General features: G+C 43.2%; 1 protein-coding gene across 1 annotated transcript in view; it reads left to right on the top strand.

Annotated features, from left to right (window-relative positions):
* The window catches only part of cntn4 (contactin 4), a 129908-nt gene that overhangs the window by 110840 nt on the left and 3542 nt on the right, over positions 1 to 15526 (top strand). The window contains exons 13-18 of the mRNA XM_070902855.1: positions 8539 to 8714; positions 10824 to 10944; positions 11392 to 11550; positions 12453 to 12602; positions 13538 to 13608; positions 15231 to 15465. Of these exons, the coding sequence (XP_070758956.1) occupies positions 8539 to 8714; positions 10824 to 10944; positions 11392 to 11550; positions 12453 to 12602; positions 13538 to 13608; positions 15231 to 15465 (912 nt within the window). The remainder of the gene's footprint in view (positions 1 to 8538; positions 8715 to 10823; positions 10945 to 11391; positions 11551 to 12452; positions 12603 to 13537; positions 13609 to 15230; positions 15466 to 15526) is intronic.

The following is a 15526-nucleotide window of genomic DNA, read 5'->3' as shown; positions in this document are numbered from 1 at the left end:
ATGGTGCAACTACTGATCTTGCGGTACATCACAGAGAATACTGGTGCACTGTCCATGGAAGCTATCTCTGCATTGCCTTCCCTCACTTTACCCTGTGAATGATCCTCTAGACATTTTCAGCATCTGTTAGGGTTAAATCATCCTCTGATAAGCAAAAAGCACCAAATCAATAATGATCCAGAAAAAGGAATGCCAAAACCTGGACATATTCAAAGAGAAAGTAAAAATCAGCTTCAGGTAATTTTCCTGAAGCCTTGAAAACAGTCATCAAGCTTCTCCTAAAAAAGAGTAGGCTTGATACATCTCTGATTACCAACTACAGAGCTTTCCTTTATAAGTATTGAAAAAGTTGTCTACCAGCAACTAAGTAACCTTTTAACCTCAAATTCATCTGAGTAGACCAACATGATGTGTGGGGTTCCCCAGGGCTCAGTTCCTGGACCTCTTCTATTCAACACTTCATACTTCTACATACTACTTACTTCCATTAGGCCACATTATACAAAACAAAAAAAAATCAACTACCATAATTATGTAGACGACATACAACTTTACCTCGCTCTGTCACATCTCTCTGTAAGGGAATTGAAGTTAAAATCACTGGACATGCCTGAACTTTCTCCAGCTAAATGCAGACAAAGCTGAGATACTCTGCTGCTACAATCTTAAGACAGACCAAGAAAACTGAACATGTGATGCCATTTCTCGAATCTTCATTGGCGTCCAGTGTGTCAGAGAATATAGTTTAAAGTACTGCGGCTTGTCAATAAATCTCTCAATGATTTAAGACCAAAAGAATCAGCATTTAGTTACTGTGCACCAGGAGGATATTAGACTTGAGCTAGTCTGGTTCACCCGATGTAGACTGTTGGTATAAATATGCCGTTGGAATCTCAGTTGGAATTCTCCTTCCCTTCCGCTATCTGTATGTTACCGTTTTGCAAGGGCCTGGGCCGCCCAAGACGATTGTGATTGGTTTAAAGCCAAAGTGTTTTTTTCCCCTATCCCAGAATGATAATGGGTTCAGCCTATCTCCAAAGGATAGGTCTGGCTATGCAAGACTAGACTTGAACCAACTCTGACCACCTTTCAGTCCAGGTTAAAAACTTTTATTTCTGCATTGCCTTTGACTGAACCTTGAATACTCATCATGAATCATCTTACCCTCCTGTCGTGTACTTATGTCTCTGTCTTTAACATTGTAATAGCCTAAAAAGGTTTCTATTGTTTTAATCTGAATTTTAATGATTTTATGCTGTTTTTCCTTCTTTTTTTTATGTCTTTCAATGCATTATGTAACGCACTTTGAATTTGCCTTTGTGTATGAAATGCGTCTTGCTTTGCCATCATTGAAAAGGAATGTGAGCTGGGTATAAATTGCTGTGCATTGAGTCACTTTATTCTGTGCACACTGCTGTTTTTCTGTCCTATTTCCACAGGGAATAATGTTCTCACCTTCTCCAGTTTCTGGGGGATTTGTTGACATATTCATTGAACTATACCCTCACTGGGACCCCAGTTGCACAGTTAATTTGTGTTATTGTTATTTGCTCTGCCTTGACCTTCCTTGTTGGCTGGCTTGCGTAGATTCATAGAATTATTGATCTTCAGTATATTGGCCTTAGGGAGAAAAGTTCACCAGTCATATTTCAAAAGGTTTGGTTAAAGATTTACATGTATATTTCAACCGATTATTGGAATATTTTGCATGAAATCAGACAGCTGCCATTGCATTTCATCAGTTCCACGACAAGCAGCCTGTGGGCAAGATCGTGCTTGGCAAATTCACTCAGAACCTTTATTCACCTACCTCAGAGGGAATGTGGTTGAGTGTAACCACATGTAAACAAGCAGCGTGTTGGTGTTGAGGAGACCTTAAACCTGTTAGGCCAATAATTGCACAGGTTAAAAAAACAAAACCTTTTTACCAGAAAACACATCACACAATGGAATTTTGAAAAACTCTCGACCAGCTCTTTTTGTAAATCATTATCAAGGAATGTTTCCTTTTTTCTGTTGAATTATAAACGACAGATTTCATGTATTATGAATGCTTGAAAGTCCGCAGCAGTCAAGGATGTCGGGATAGCTTAGAGTGCACCTTGCCTCTGATTTATGCTGATGCCTCATTCTGCCTCCCATTAACGACTCTGCCTTTCTACAAAAATAATCAGTAACCTTTGCATAATTGAAGTGAAGAAATTAACAGTGTAAAATGTCAGTGTATTTGTATTTTTGCACAGGAACACGTTAATTGGTGTGAAATTTTAAGACGCCGAGCTCGACTTCGAGGCAAAATGGAAAGCACAGCGTCGCTACACTCTACCAGTTACACTCTACGCTGTCCTTTTACCCATTTATCACAGTGTGAAATGAAAATGGTACAGAACCCCCCAGCCAATCTGTGCGGGGGGGGGGGGGCAGTGGAGGACACACGTCTTCTCAGCATAAATAGACAGCACTGTTATCCACTTATTATTCTTGTGAAAGGGAACATGGGTTTTATTTGACACCCTCTCTTACTTGCTTCCTTTCCATCATCATATGTTAAAGCTGTTTTCTGCAGCTGATGTACAAATGTTCCTGTATATGATCTTGTGCCTTTCTGTCACAATCAATATTGTTTGGAAAATGGGATGGGGTAATTTACACGCACTATTTCATTGAGGATTGGAAACCTGTTTAGTGGGGAGGAATCTGTGTTGCGGGAGCAGCCCTTATGGGAGTTGACAGTAGTTTATTCAAATCGACTTAGGTGATATGAATACTGAAAAATACCTGTCAAAAAGCATTCGGCATCTCCTGCTGTGAATAAGCCACCTAGGAAACAGCAGAGGAGCTGTCACAGCATATGAGCCCTGTTAATGTCCCCATTATTCCAACACTGGAGGGATATTAGCAGATTAATTGCACTTGATTATAGACGTGCTCCTTGAATTTTGATTACACTGGAGATTAGCTGTAGCAATTAGGGTTGCCTCAGATCATTACAGATGGTCAGTGAACTCAAAACTTCTGAGATCATACTGTGTTCACTTCTGTTTGCCTCTGCAAGCCCTGAAGGCAATTCATCATTTCCAACAAGTTTACAGACGACACAACAGCCATTGGCCTCGTCCAGGGCGGTGATGACTCTGTTTATGGAAAAGAGATTGAACAGCTGGCCCTCAGGTGCAGCTGAACACACTCAAAACTGTGGAGATGACAGTGGACTTCAGGAGGAGCCCCACCACCACCATACTCAACAGCACTGTGTCTGCTGTGGAGGCCTTCAGGTTTCTGGGATCCACAATCTCCCAGGATCTAAAGTGGGCATCCAACAAACAGTCCATCATCAAGAAGGCCCAGCAGAGTATATTCTTCCTGCGCCAGTTCAGGAAGTTCAACCTGCCTCAGGAGCTGCTGATCCAGTTCTACACTGCAATAATCCAGTCTGTTCTCTGTCCATCTATCGCCTGTCTGGTTTGGATCAGCCACCAAAACAGGAACAGACTACAACGGACAATTAGGACCACAGAAAGAATCACTTATACATGTCCAGAGTCAGCAAACCGGCAGGAAGCACCACTGCAGACCTCTTTGTGTTCGCACTTTTTAGCCTAGCTAGTGGCATGGCTCTAGGGATGACTTTTTTTTTTGTACAGACATTCTGGTCCCCAGCGGATAAATCCTGATGACTTTGGTGATCCTCTGACTTTTCCTGTAGTGCCACCATGAGGTTCTTATCAGGAGCCGCTGATGAAATGTCTATTGAATGTATTGCCATGAAGTTCAGTAGAGACATTTATGTTCCCCTCAGGATGAATTATCTTTTCACTTTTCCACTAGCACCATCATGAGGTCAACATTTTAACTCATCGAATACTTTGGTTTATGACCAAATACCTGCAGAACTAATACCATTCCCATCTTTGTGTTTAGTGCTAATTAACCAACGTTAGAATGCTAACACGCTGAACTAAGATGGTGAAAATGGTTGACATCGGCATGTTACTACCATGGCTGTTGGCGCTTATGGCCGGGTTATGCTAGAAAATAACAAGTTTGTACCACGAGTCATCCAACCATGTCGACGGGCAAACTGATTTACAGCGGCTCCAAACGGCCACACTCAAAGGTGAAATGACAAGTCGTCTGCCATATAGAGAAGCATAACGGCGTACATTTTCTCCTGGAAGACATTAATAGTGTTGCACTAGTTATTTAAAGAAAGAAGAAAGAGGGTTTAAGGGAGAAGTTCAAACCTTGCTTCCACACTGCACGCAAGTGGAAGTGAATGGTTTTGGAAAGATACATGAATTGTCAGACGCAGCCCACCTAGTTCCAGCGTTGGAAAGGTGTGGGGGGTATAGGGTTTCCAAAGCTCGACATTCTGACAAGCGCTTCTGATGAGTGTACTGGGCCATTTAGTCCTGTTGAATAAAAAAGACTTTCTGTCTGTTCTGGCTTTTGGAGGTGTAAGTAGTCCGATCAGTTTACGTACTGTTCTTGAGCCCCACTGAATGGAAGCTGGATTTTGGACCTAAAAACATTCCAGTTTTATGCCGAACTCTGGGAGGCGTTTTTCCAAGCGAACCCTTTCGCCCATGTTGACTGCCAGCAACTATGTGAAATAAATGCGGTGTGACTCCTGACAGCCATATAGAAAAATAATGAGCAGCCATCTGTCAGTGATCACCAGCAGGTTGCTGCAAATGTGTCACTGCACATCCTAAGAATACACTATTCAGTGCATCTTGTATGTATCTGTTGAGAGCTGTATGTATGGTTTTTCCATAATTGAAGTTCGTCCTTGAGAGACCTTTGATCTGTCTGAAAATAAGTGGCATTCACAAAGGCGCATCAGAGGAGTTTGTGCTGTGCTGATGAAAGCAATGTTCTTGGTTTGTTCATTTGAAAAGCAAGGGGAGGAAGAGTTGGTGGTGGATTGATTTCGCCGACAGACTTCTTCAGCAACATGGAATGCGATGCATAATGTTACAGTGATTTGCTTCCAAATACATGATGAAGCAAAGTGAACCGTCAAATCTCGTACGGCCTTTTTAGAGAACGTTTTTTTCGACCCGCCGCTGAAAAAAACATTTTCTTTACATGTTTGTGTTTGTCTTGGACCTGCATGCCTCCGGATGATCGGCGTGAATCTCGGTTTGAAGAACTCAGAGGGTCAGGGTCAGGCTTTGCTCCGGTAAATTTGTTTTCAAAGTCCCAGCATCACGTGGGCCGTGGCTCTTTCGATGCCCTTCTCTATGCATTATTCAAGCGCACATCACTCACCTTGTGTGAAAAACTACAGAGTGTATATACACTCAAGGAGTTATATTCTCCCTGCTTACACATTACAGCTTTAGACCATCAAAGCTGGGAGGGAATCTCCACAGGGGGGGGTTGGGGCCTGGGGGGGGGGGGGTGGGAGTGAGCATTATTCATAATGGCTGCTGTTTGTGGGAAGACTGGTGAAACTGGCCATGTGAGGCATGTCAGTGCGCCTCAGTGAGGAGCAGGGAGTCATTTGGTAACGGTTAGCTCGCTCTGCTTTCTGCTCAACCGTACGTTATTGTTGCACAGCTTCTCTTGAGTGTTCCCACTGCGAGCCAGGGCCAGTAAGTCATCTGTTTGGCTCCCACACCTCCTTAAAATTGCATGCAGTGCTATGATTGTTGTTGTCTAAGGTTAGTAGTCCAACTTGATGTTGCTTAAATGATCAAATAGTCAGTCAAATTCTCATTCTTTAAACAATGTTGGCGGTCTTCAGCCTAAAAACCTCTATATCAGACCATATGTATATATTTTCAATTTTTCTTAACAATCAAATGGCTTGAATACAGCACCGACTCTCACCACAAAAATGACTCAGATGGTCTCTTGCCGTAGTGAGGGTAGTTTCTGTCCTTTCTTAGCAGAGGCAGATATAGCGTGGCATTGTTTTACATTCTTACCGTGGCAATCATTTTTGGTAAGGCTTTACAGGTCTGTAAGAATTTCCTGGGACTTTTCCTGAAAATAATTATGTAATTTGGTACTGGATGAAGCAAAAGTAGGTCCATCTAAACCCAAGAAAATATTCTTGAGCTTTATTCTCCTTATATGTTTAATTGCGTACTTGCCTGCAGACAAGTGTCACCGTTTTGCTTGTTCAGCTGACTGTGCTCTAACCAAAAGACTATTTTTTGGAGAAATGAGTATCAAATCAAATAATTCTTACTGGGGAACGTAGGGAAATATTCTGAAATGTTGTAGCCATGGAATAAAGCATGCGTGTTTTCTGTAACCTTACCGAGTTTTAGTTGACGAAACCTAACCATACCCTGACCATAAGAGGTATGTTATGGGTAGTTTTGGAAGACAATGGCAAGAGATCAACTTTGTCATATGAAGTATGAGGATGTAATGTTGTTAGGAAAGTCTCGCCAACAACAAAACCATGACTTGATCCGTGCACGTTGATGAATGACATACTTTCAGATAAACGACATCAAAAATACTACACAACAGTGAGGGTTATCTGCATGAAAATCCAATGAAATTTCCTCAATGGCAAGTCCTATTGTTTCAAATGTTTTTGTGGACATTTCATTTCTTTTAGTCATGAAAACTGAAATAAATGGGTTCAAAAGTGTCTATCACAATTGTTACAGCCACCACTCAATGACAGCCATCAGTGTATTTTTAAAATAGTTCTGAATTAACTGAATTACAAAGCAGTCAGCACAGTACACGGGAAATGTATTGGCCTACCATTCCTGGTGGGAGAAATCACAGCATTTACAACATTTACACACATTGGTTTGGTATGTTTAATTCATTTATGGTCATTTATTCATGTTAGACACTGTCACGTAACAACAGGTGACTGTGGAGAAAACACTTTTGAAAGTATGTCAGTACAAACGGAAACGTGTCAACGGCGCTTTGACGCACCTCGGTAGCACTTCCTGGGGTGTCACCCAGTCCGTCTCAGCACGTTGGCACGCTCTCTATCTTGTCCCTGATTGACCTCGCTAAGTGAGTGGGTTACTATCCCCTCGTTATCGCTGGCAGTCGGTAACAAGGCATTATACAAGATAGAAATCAATCACATTACGAGCAAAGTGTGCGGTTGTGTAACCAACCTTGGTCGTCCATAATCTGTCACAAATGATGACAGAGGAGGGTAATAAGGGAGCATATTCCCACCATCATTGTCACAGTGAATCCCTGGAGGCAGGCAGAGACCGGGCGGCCGAGGAGAGGCGTTCGCGTTAGAGGAGGAAACCATAAAAGAAAATAAATGTTTATAGTAGGCTATGTTGCAGAGATAGAAGGAGTAAATATGTTTGACTGTGGATCCATGTAAGTATTTCCCCGCAGATCCTTCCTGAGCCTTTTGTTATCTCCTGTATCTCGCTCCTAGAGTAACTGTCTCGCCATGAAAACCACTGTACAGTCTCGACACAGAAGTCTGTCTCTTACCCTTTAAATTTTTTAGGTTTTCATTTTCCTTCTCGCACTTGTTCTACAAGGTTTCTACCAGCATTTGAAAACAGAGCAGTAGACATAGTAGACACAGACCCTTGAATACCTCCTGTGTATTACTACGACGTTTTTTGCCGCGCCGCCATCGCTCACCATTTAGCTCCAGCAATGGAGGACTGGGGCCTCTCAGACACACTTTCATTGTGTGTGTGACAAAACCCACCAGCTGATAGCATTCTGGCCTGATATCAGAAAACGACTAGATAAATCACATTGGGAGCGTATGGTGGTTGTGTGTGTGTGTGTGTGTGTGTGTGTGTGTGTGTGTGTCTGTGTGTCTGTGTGTCGGGGGAGGGAGGGGATGGAGGGTGCCAATAGAATGAAGGTATCGAATTCACTCTGGATGAAGACTGCACTGCCGGCACTTTCTACATGAATCTATGCCTGTCCAGGGATCATTTGCCATGGTTAATTTACTCTGTGTGCTCAGAGTGGCAATTTCAACCAAGTAATCACAGCACCCCCAAGAGGGAGACAGGTGTTGTACACTCTGAGAATACAGCCCCCCCCTCCCTTCTGGCCTCTCTCATGTCCTCACCTTCCTCCTCCGATGCTCACACACAAGTGCAGATAGGGGACGCTTGCCTTATTCCCTTGTGATGCTTGTAATGCACTGCAGGCTTGAGAAGAGAGCGGCGATGACTGGAAGGAGTGCTCACTGCTGTTTACTGTTTTCCTCGTGGTGCGTTTTGGGAATTTCGGGCCGATCAGGGGGGAGTTCCAGGCCGAAGGCTGAGCTGGCAGTGACACATGGCGGCTTCTCAGGATGCAGGAGAGCCACGTCTCAGAGTCCCCGCAGAGACGAGCTCAGGCCGGAACTAATACCAGTTTTTGTAGCTGCGCGCCCTAGTTTGCTGTGTGCTCTGTCCCACATATCCTTCTATTAACTGAGTCTGACATATCCATAAGGATGATGGAAGGGCTTGGCTTTTCCGCAAAGCTACTTCCTGTGCTGAATTGTAATGCCCGGAAAAGGGGGGGGGGGGAGCTGAACGGCGAGTCTGATCATGTGAACGTGTGTTTCAGAGCCGACCATCATAACCACCCTGCCATCCACGCTGGACGTCACCGTGGGGGAGAGCGTGGTCCTGCCCTGCCAAGTGAGCCACGACCCGTCCCTGGAGCTCAAGTTCACCTGGTTCTTCAACGAGCAGGTCATCCACTTCGGGAGCCACGGTGGATTCTTCGAAAAAGTGGGAGGTGTAAGTCCATAATCCCCCCCCCCCCCCCAAGGTTTCTCAGAACCTGCAAGGCTATCGGGCCTCTGATTTTCAAACTGGCTGTCATGTTGTGAGAGCTGCAAAGACGAAAGGTTTCCCATTTACAAACAATTGAGGATGCGCGTGCAGCAGGGGATTAGACATCAAGTTGTCACAATACCATGCTAGTTTATACAGTGTATGGACGTTTTCATTATTTAGAACTGGAGCAACTTGCTGAAAACCAATATAATTTAGTGTTTAGAGGTAAATGTATGTGGCACGTTAGTGTACAAAAAATAAAGGTAACATTAGCATTAAAAAATAAAAGTAACATTAGCATAGAAAAAAACAAAAAACAAAAGTAATGTTTGCAAAAAAAAATGAAAGTAACATTAGCATAAAATAATATAACAAGTTATATTAGCATATATGAAATTAAGAGCATAAAATCTCCACAGCTCCACAGCTCTAGATGCCTGCAGTGCAAACGGGCAAGCTTCACTCATGAAACAGCACAGGATTTGGTATGTTTACAGGATCCACGGGATCATGAAAAGATTCTCTGCACAAATGTTTTTGTCCTCCGAAATATTATAAGCGCAGAAACATGACGCACTTTTCCATCTAAAAGTTGTCAGTCTGCACCTATATCACTGCAACTCTAAATGCACGTCAAACTGATCACCTGAATAGAGCCTGACAGGCTTTGGAAATGTTCATTACGGCCACGAACACGCAATAATAGTGTGCGCTGTCTCGCCCTAAAACAGGCGTTTCTTCCTCACCAGTCTCTGTCCACCACCGTATTAAAATCCAGGACTCTGACCAGATCTCTGCATGCAAATCACTAATTCAGCAGGTTTACTTTTTGGGGATATTGAGCATTTTTTTCTCTCGTTACTTTTGCAATTTATGCCACGCCTCATGTTGAATCGCCCCCATAAGCTTTCAGTCATTCCAGATTGCTTTTCAGATGACACGGAATATAATGAATAATTAAGAAACAAACCTTACCGTGGCGTGTTGAAGAATGCTAATTGGATTGGCGCGACTGTGCTCCTCTGCTACATAAAAGACGCTGATTTATTTTCCAACCCCTGCAGAGATTTCATTGTACAAAGGTCAGGAGGTGACTCTGAAGATTCATTGGTACGTCAATATTATGCTCCTTCTCCTCCTTTTAGCGGGGTCATAATAAATTCAGCCGCAGTGCAGAGGAAATGTTTGTATCAAGTGTATTATTTATGGCCAGAAAATTGCTGCCTGTGGTTTACTTTAAAATGAAATTTACATACACTCCCTGCAACCAGTCTCCGTCAGCCGTTGTAAACTTAAAAAGGTTCGCAGCTTACATCTCAGCATGTGATACGCAGGGTTTTTTGTTGTTTTTTTTCCCCTAAAAAGAAAATTCAAGGCTCCTTCAAAAACTGCAGGCGTAAAGGAAAAAAAAAAATGCAGCACAGAGTCGTCTCTCCTGTTTCCTCTATGATTTAGGTGCTTCTTGTGCTATTATTTACAGCCTCCTCGACCTAATAAATTACTCTACAACTACACTTACATTGATGAAGCTACCAGCCACTCCATAGCATTTTTACTGCCATTGTGCAACAGCTTTCCGCCATGTCCAATTTATTACCGAACATGCGCGGCTCTGCTATGATGAAATGATAATGTGGGCGTGGGAATTACAATTAGAGATGGAATAAAGGGCTCCCTTAAAGAAGTAGCTATTTAGACTAGCCATTAGGCTGCTCCTTAAAACTGAAACGGCTCTATACCCCAATCAAAATCAAGCTATTTGAGCAAGTGCATTTCTGTAATTATAGAGATAGAAATACCCCTCGCCCCCCTGTCGGGCACACTCCGTGCTTTTATTCTGTGTCCTTTTTGGAATTTGGGAGGAAAGGCTGTGTGAGGAATAATTTTTTCAAGATGCACATACATGAGAATGAGCTTTCTCTTCAGCTGGTTTTGCTCCCATGTGGCTGGAAAGTCAGTATTTGTAGAATTTGTTGCAGAATTACAATAGCTGGAGGCTTACCATGTTGCTTATGGAAGTCTGTGTGCGTGTGTGTGTGTGTGTGTGATGGTGCATGTGTTGAATGACAGCAGCACTCGGCAGGAGACATCATGATTCGAAACATCCAGCTGAGGCACGCAGGGAAGTACACGTGCGCCGTGCAAACGAAGGTGGACAGCATTTCCATCGCCGTTGACTTGGTGGTCCGAGGTAAGCCACGACACCGAGCGCAGAGTCCCAAGTCAAAGTGACTACTGACCGGACTCGTCAGGCTCCAGGCCAGTGTTGAAGGTTTCAAAACAGTAAAGTGATGTATCATTCATCTGCTGCTGGAGAAGGAAGGGATTTGTCAGTGATTAATGAAATAAAGGGTTAGAACGAAAAAAGGAGGCAAATGGAAATTTCTGTCTTCGAGGTTTAAAGGAAATTCACTGTCTATTGAGACCAAATAGCTCCCAAAGGTTTCACACTGAACTGATTCTGCTATAGTAGCCGCAGGTGCTAAAACCACCCCAACTCTCCCCACCATCTTTCCATCTCTTCCTAATTTACATTACCACCCCCCACTCCCCCCCCCCCCCCCCCCCTCCCTTCCTGCCGACTGTCTCTCTATCTATCTTTCCCTCCTCTTTCCTGCCTGGCTGTGCCATCTATCAGGTCCCCCGGGCCCCCCCACCAGCATCCATGTAGAAGGAATCACTGATACCACAGCCTCTCTGTCCTGGAGGCCTGGTCCTGATAATCACAGTCCAATTACGGCACACACCATCCAGGCCAGGACACCATTTTCCCTCGGGTGGCAGGCTGTCACCACAGGTAAGCTCTCTCCAACCAGCCGTGGCCGACTCCAATCACATGGAGGGGGGCCGCTCTTCATTCTGCCTCGCCCGTGAGAACATTGGGGAGGTAATTTCTTTTTTTTTTTTTTTCACCCCAGCACCAAATGGTACGCAATCGTAGCATGACTATTGACCGCCATTTTATCGGACTCCTGGGAATCGTGAAACATGGATCTTATCCTGATGATGATGCTTGTTGCCAAGGCTGTAATTTGATAGTGTAGTTAAGTGATAGCAGCGGTCTAATTTTTCCCCACATCCTCTTTAATGGGGCCCTTAGAATTCATGCATGACTGGCATAATGTGCATTTATGCCGTACTGTATACCTTGTTCTATTGATATTTTTGTGAATTAAGGACACTTAGATAGTTTTACTGGCCTCATTGATTTAACACATCAGGAATATATTCATATATATATGATACGGAACTACATTATGACCTTGCAGATAGAGCGCCTCCCTCAACAGAAGAAATTTACATTTTGTCATTTCTAGTCATCATCTCTAATTCTTTCTATATTTTAGGCATCACGGAGATTTTGATGTTTTTCTATACATCCAGCAACACACACAGCGCATCATTTCCTCGCCATGTCTTACCAGAGAGCTAAATAATCTCCAAATCAGCAAGTTAACAGTCAGTGTGTTTCTTTATATCTCTTGTTTTGAGAGTTAGTGTGTGCATTATGTGTCCTTGTGAGGGATTACACCTGTCCTATGTACCTGTGGTGGAGTCCCACCAGGCCTGTCAGCCCGGAGGACAGTGTGCTGCTGATGCTAAGATGACACACACACACACACACACACATATATATATAAAACACACACACACAAAGTTTCTTGATACTGAAGGGGGCCACTGTTTGTTTTATGCCAGTTCCTGAGGTGGTGGGGGGCCACCGGCTGACAGCTACAGTAATAGACCTGAGCCCTTGGGTGGAGTATGAGTTTCGAGTCCTGGCAAGCAACACCATCGGGACCGGCGAGCCCAGCAAGCCATCTAAACAAGCAAGGACAAAGGGGACCTGTATGTACTGCAACACAAAAAAACTTTCTTTATGCCTCTTTCAAAAGTGTATGTCATGTTTATTTGTTCTTCCCCTCAAAGACAAGCGCAATTTACTTGATTTCTTCTCTTTTTTAAGAGATCAGATGAGAAGATTGGTACTACTCTTATGTCAGTAAATATGAAGATACAGCCAGGTGACGCTTCGCTTAGCTTAGCTTAGCATAGCATAAAGACTGGAAACAAGGGGAAACAGCTAGCCTGACAATGTCTGAAGTTAACAAAATCCCCCAGCACCCCAACAACATCACCTGTAAAGCTCAGTACTTATATTTCACGTAAAATGGACAAGTTGAAAACTATTTCTAGCAAATAACCCCCGATAATACTAACCACATCTATTTTGCCCTGTTTACAGTCTTCATGCTAAGCTACGCTAACAGCTTCACATTTAATGTACACATATGAGAGTGATAGCAGTCTTTTCAACTAACTCTTGGTACAAAAGCAAATATGTGTATTTCCCAGAATGCCAAACAAGACCTAGAATGAAGGTGAAGTACATTTTTGGTGCTTGTAAAAATGTAGATTTCGTGTTGCGTGTGGTCACTTCTGTGACACAAGAAGCTGAAATTCTATTCAGATCGAACCTTGATAAAAAAAAATCCAAACCATCTCTATAAAGCAGCAATCAGGAGTCTACCCAGCAAGGTTAGATCCTCTGTGTGTCTTGGTCCTTTGGAATCTTTCGGTATGAGAAGCATCAAAGGCTGGCCGTGTCTGCAAACACGACTCGGCTGTTTGCTGAAATCTTACAGGATTTCTGGAAGTTCAAATATGTCTAAAGTTTACCTTTCTCTGCCGCGCGGGAGTAGCAACACGGAAAATGATTACATGTGCCTTCTCAGCGCCGTGTGAAGTCAACAGGGCTAAGCTGATCTGTCTTCTTCCTCCAGCTCCGAAGGTCACGCCGGCTAACGTGAGCGGAGGCGGTGGCAGTCGCTCCGAATTAGTCATCACATGGGAGGTAAGCAACCTTGCTCAGGGATCCCTCAGCCATGGAGGAGGGAGCCAGGCGTCATTATTCTCTGTGGATCCGGGCCTCTGTTTCATTAATAACAGATGAATGGCTTAATGTATGGCATTTCATTTTTAAGAACAGAGGAGGCCATAACTGCTGCTGTCACCCTAGGGGAGAGAAAAATGCTTTTGAGGTTTAAATACGATAATTAAACTCAATGGTCCCTTCGAAGTCCCAACTTTTTTTCAGATTGTTTTTCCCTCTTTTTCTTTTTTCCCTCTGTCTTTCTTTCTTTCTTTCTTTTTCTTTCTTTCTCTCGTACAAAGCCCCCCAACATATCAGTCCAGCTCCAAAAGCTTCTATTTATTCAGGCTGCTCAAAAATCATCAGCCCCCGCTGCGGAACGTTTCACAGAATCGCTGTTGATGTTTCAATATGCAAGAGTTCAATTAAAGTCTAACTTCTGCTTAACAAAGCCGCTTTTTTCTTCTTCTTTTTTTGCCTCTCCCCTGAAGATTCCTGAGGCGTTTTCCTTTTGACATGAAAGTGGGGGGATGGAGTGTTGCATTTTTTGTGTAATTTGAACTTTAAGTTGTGCTTACGAGTTTGGTGTGTTACCTGTAGTGGGCCTAAAAGTTCCAGTTCAAGTAAAATAGTGCAGAAGTTAAAATATTGGAACCCTAACCCTAATATATTTTTAAGATATATAGAAAAAGAAAAGATATAATACTGCGGTAGGCAGGTGTACAGAAGTGATAAATGGATAAACTGTAATATAAACAGGTTGTGATAAATATATATATGTATGTATATGTATATATATATATATATATGTGTGTGTGTGTGTGTGTGAGGGAGTCCATCCAAGTGAGAGCAGCGGTCTAATTTCTCCCCACATCCTCTTTAATGGGAATTCACGCATGACTGGCATAATGTGCATTCATGCTGTACTGTATAACTTGTTCTATTGATATTTTTCTGAATTAAGGACACATATATAGTTTTACTGGCCTTATTGATGTAACACATCAGGATGTATATATGTATATACATATATATATATATGTACACATACATGAATAAACTGTGATGTAAACAGGTTGTAGTAAATATGTGTGTGGGAGTCCATCCTTTCCCATTTCCAAGCAATATTTGGGAGCCATTTGTAAGTGAGTCCATTGAGGCTTTTGATAAGAATGCTGTATTATAAAAAGTAAGGGGCTCATCATAGGAGCCCAGAGTTGAGATATCTAGACCACAGCCTGACATTCATGGACAAACAGAAGAAACGAAGTGCTCTTTGATACGAGCATGTACTGTGTCTGCTAGTCTGCAGTACGGAATGTATGACGCATGTTATCAGTCTGACAACAGAATGATCACAGTCACTCAGACAACAGCTGCTGGTATGGTATCGTGCTGAGTGTACTGTACTGTGTAATGGCTGTATCTAGCAACAGTTCTTGTGTGTACGGCATGTTATATTTGGGGCAAAGCATTGACTCAAAGGCCATGTCTTTAGTGTGTTTAGTCGTAAGTTTCCAAAATGTGTACTGTACTTGAATTTTGCATGGAAATGAGGAAATGAATTTCTTTTGTGCTTTAACTGTGTTTTTTTTTTCCTGCAGCCGGTTCCTGAGGAGCTGCAGAATGGAGCAGGGTTCGGCTACGTCGTGGCTTTCCGACCCCGTGGCGCCACGGGATGGATGCAGGCCGCCGTGCCGTCCGCTGAAACATCCAGATACGTCTTCAAAAACGAGAGCATCCAGCCGTTCTCGCCTTTCCACGTGAAGGTCGGGGTTTACAACAACGAAGGGGAAGGGCCGTTCGGACCTGTCGCCACTATCTACTCTGCTGAGGAAGGTGCGCAGGATCTCATACTCCACATAGTTTGGAGTAGCTCTACTTGCTCAGCCACTATTAA

Source organism: Enoplosus armatus, chromosome 3 (assembly GCF_043641665.1).
Source record: "Enoplosus armatus isolate fEnoArm2 chromosome 3, fEnoArm2.hap1, whole genome shotgun sequence".
NCBI lineage: Eukaryota > Metazoa > Chordata > Actinopteri > Centrarchiformes > Enoplosidae > Enoplosus > Enoplosus armatus.
The sequence above is the reverse complement of the archived record's forward strand: the minus strand, read 5'-3'. Positions and strand labels throughout refer to the sequence as shown.